The following is a 3,890-nucleotide window of genomic DNA, read 5'->3' as shown; positions in this document are numbered from 1 at the left end:
ACACCACATACGAATTTTACTTAATCAACATATGATTTATCATTTTTAACATTTTATTTTAATGCTTAGATGTGTGTGTTTAAATAGAAATGTAAAAAGGACAAATTAATCCCATATTGAATAAATAGATCAAGTATCCCGTGTAGTGTAAATCTTTCTCGTAACATTTCTCTTTCTAGAAACTAGATTCATTTACCTTCGCCAAGTATATAGATCGAGCTTATAAAGAGACAACAAATTATATAGCAAAATTAATAATATTGTACAGACAATAGATTTACAGCAAGAAAATATTTACTTATTATTGTAATATTCTAAAAGAGAAATAATAGTTACAGTCAGAGTATGTAAATACTGTGTAATTAATTTGAAAAAAATAAATAAATACAAGACTTACATGAAAAAAAAAATATTAATAAACTATACTCTTTTTCAAAATAACTACATAGCACTTGAGTATAGCACTTGAGTATTCCATGACTTTAACCTTCTCACGAAAACGAGTATTTGCTACTAGAACCGAATCTTGCTAATTTTGAAAAGATCAACGATAACAACGGGTTGAGGAAAATATAGCTAGGATGCCGAAATCAACAGCGTTTTAAGTCTAGAAAAGTAATGACAGCGTGCGTGCCCACAAAAAAGATCCATATATGTGATTTAACTGTTTAGGTGTTTATCACATGGTTTGTGGGTACAAATGGTATTACCAATGCTGAAAGCGACCACCCAAAGATTTGTAGCTCTTTCGGAGGTGGCATTTTAGTGCTGAATTATAATTACTAGTTTATTCACATCGCACCCATCGCTAGCTGCATCAACTCATTTTCAATTCTAATTTACGGCTTCACACTCTTCGTTGCTACTATTCCTTCGCTTTTATTATCAGTACTAACTCAGTCAAAGACGCTAACTAAAGAGAGAGATCATCTCTATAAGAACAAAGAGAAGCAAATATTGGAGGAGATCAATGTCTTCCTCTCCTTCTTCTTCGCTTGTTTCCGTTTCTCATGAGGCGGCCTCACCAACGCTTCAACAACGGCTGCAGTTCTTACTTCAAAGCCGGCCTGAATATTGGTGGGTCTACTCCATCTTTTGGCAAACAACCAAAGACAGCAACGGTTGTGTTGTTTTATCATGGGGTGATGGTCATTTTCGTGGCACGGCCAGAGACATCGTCTCCAAAGCGTCCAACAAAGGCGATGTCGACCCACATATATACGGGTTCAGTTTCGAGAAAAAGAAGACGAGCAAAGTAGTCCAAGCTCTTTTTGCTGAGGACATGGACCTAGATGGAGAAATGGAGGCTCATGCCGCCCAATTGTACTACTTTTACGCCCTCTCAGAGGCACGTTCATTTGCTGTCCGCAATGGTGTTCTTGGCCGCGCATATAGCTGTGGGGCGTACATTTGGTTGACTGGTGATCACGACCTTCAGTTCTACGAGTGTGAGAGAGTTAAAGAAGCTCGTATGCATGGTATTCAGACTTTACTTTGCGTTGCAACTTCACGTGGGGTTATTGAACTGGGTTCTTCGGATGTGATTAAAGAAGATTGGAGTTTGGTCGAACTGGTCAAGTCCCTTTTTGATGCTGAAAACACAAGTTCTCAGGTCTTAAAGCAGGCAGGCCATGTGGGTCAGATGGCAATTACTGCCAAACGGGATCTTCCTTTCCTAGATATTGGAATGTGTTCACAGCCTCAGAAGGAGTACTTCACCTTGCAAGGGAAGCAAACGGAAGTCGATGCAATTAAAGAAGGTGCTGGTCTTTTCCGTTCATCATCTGACTCGGGGCGTTCTGATTCCGATGGCAATTTCCCCTCTGAAAATATTGAGAACGTTCGGCTGAAGAAAAGAGGGAGAAAGCCAGCATCGACGGGTCAAGAATCCCCTCTAAACCACGTGGAGGCGGAGAGGCAGCGGCGTGAGAAGCTTAACCATCGTTTCTACGCGCTCCGCTCGGCCGTTCCCAATGTGTCAAAGATGGACAAGGCATCTTTACTTGCTGATGCAGTGGTCTACATCAATGAGCTTAAGGCCAAAATTAAGAACTTGGAAGCAAAACTTAAAGCACAATCTCCGAGAGCCAATATTAATAGTGGTATGAGTACTTATATGTATGAAAACCAAAGCAGAGCCACCAATATTGTTCATCCCACAAGGACATCATCAGGTTTTACTACAAATACGATGGAGGTGGAGGTGAAGATTGTTGGATCAGAAGCCTTGATAAGAGTACAATGTCCTGACGTGAACTACCCGCACGCAAGATTGATGAATGCACTTAGAGATCTTCAGCTTCAAATTCATCATGCTAGCATATCAAGCGTGAAGGAGCTGATGCTTCAAGACGTTGTGGTTAAATTTCCTGATGGATCTGAAAGTACTGGAGAGGCTATGAGAAGCGCTATTCTTGAAAGAATGCGGAGTTAGTTTATTGTATGTATCTTATCACGTTAATCTTCATTCACCATCTCCTATTTATATAATTTGCGTGTAACTGCAATCTAAGGCCAAGACAAGCTTCTGAGATGACTCAGATCAAGCCTTGTTCCAGAAAGGAAATCATGTTCTGTATTTCTACTTTTTCTTTCTTTCAGTTTTCTTCTTCTTCGTTTTCAGTTTTTGCTTGAAGTGAATAATATTTTGAGTTTCGAGATCAGATGAAACCAGCTAGTTTCCCAAATTAGTAGAAGTACTGTCAAACGAGTAAGGATCAATCTAAAGATACAACGTTTTTGTTTTTGATAAGTTATAATTATCAAAATATAATTAATAATATAGAAATATGTAGAATATTGCATTAGTAATCGTAGCTAATGCATTGCATACGATTGTCGCCAGAAGACAAGGCCAGATCAGATTAAACGTTGATGAAATCGGTAGAAGATTCAACTCAAAACGGCAAATTCGCAGCCTAGGCCCTCATTCTGATCAAATATAGAGTACCGAGACACAGACCCACCCAATGGCCCTGGACACGAAAGTGGTAGATCACAGGCCCATTATACCCTTAATTTGGATGAACAATAACAAATGGGCTAGGCCCAGATGCCCAAAGTTAAGTACCACCATACCAAATTAGTTTTACTATATATGCGAGTTTTTGTAAACATTTTTCATAACTGTTGGGATTATTTCTTCATTTCATTTAAAATATATTTCAAAGGTTAATCAGCACGCTACCTAATCATCAACCCACAGTGAATGATAACTAGGTAGAATATAGAATTTCCATTTCCATCTCGAAGTAATATTGTACGTACGTCATGATTTCAAATTCCTTTAATATTTAATGTAATTTGAAATCTAAATCTAATTTTTAATATATGATCCAAAAGAAATATTTGAACTTTAATGATCCTAATTTAAATCCTCCTCTCCCCAAGTCCAGCCATCAAAATACAATATAATTAGGGTATTTTGATTGATTTATTTCCATCTCAAAAGTAGGCATTTTCCTTTAAAATAATTATATAGTGTATAATTATATATATATATATATATATATATGATTTTCAGTACTGTAATATAATTTAGTTATAAACGGCCATCACAATTATTTATACTACTGTCCAAGTGCATTTTGTCGTCTCTCACCAAGTACTATATATTACATGCGTGGCAAAACGTAGAAATTAATCCATGCTATTTTTGTTAAGCACTCACCAATATCATCACCTTAAGAATATTAAAATAGGTAGGTAATCCTTCCCAGTCTATAAGCTTACAGCTAGCTAGCATGCCTTTTGTTAGGTTGTTTCTTTCACCAACCTGCATGAAATTAAACTAGCTTGTACTCGATCTTCGTGTAGACAATATCCACACGATTAGTACCCTAGGACCATGAGACTTAAGTCTTTCCCTAGCTAGCTAGGTCACCCAACAG

General features: G+C 37.5%; 1 protein-coding gene across 1 annotated transcript; it reads left to right on the top strand.

Annotated features, from left to right (window-relative positions):
- Nucleotides 1-797: 797 nt before the first annotated feature.
- On the top strand, nucleotides 798-2,600 carry LOC121234046 (transcription factor MYC2-like). The gene has a single exon (XM_041129854.1). The coding sequence runs from the start codon at nucleotides 971-973 to the stop codon at nucleotides 2,432-2,434; it is 1,464 nt and encodes a 487-aa protein (XP_040985788.1). The 5' UTR covers nucleotides 798-970; the 3' UTR covers nucleotides 2,435-2,600.
- Nucleotides 2,601-3,890: the final 1,290 nt, after the last annotated feature.

Source organism: Juglans microcarpa x Juglans regia, chromosome 6D, assembly GCF_004785595.1.
Source record: "Juglans microcarpa x Juglans regia isolate MS1-56 chromosome 6D, Jm3101_v1.0, whole genome shotgun sequence".
NCBI classification, from domain to species: domain Eukaryota; kingdom Viridiplantae; phylum Streptophyta; class Magnoliopsida; order Fagales; family Juglandaceae; genus Juglans; species Juglans microcarpa x Juglans regia.
This window is presented reverse-complemented; position numbering and strand designations above follow the sequence as displayed.

What these genes read in the sequence shown, in the direction of transcription:
- LOC121234046 (XM_041129854.1), top strand. Translation starts at nt 971, where the DNA reads ATGTCTTCCTCTCCTTCTTCTTCGCTTGTTTCCGTTTCTCATGAGGCG.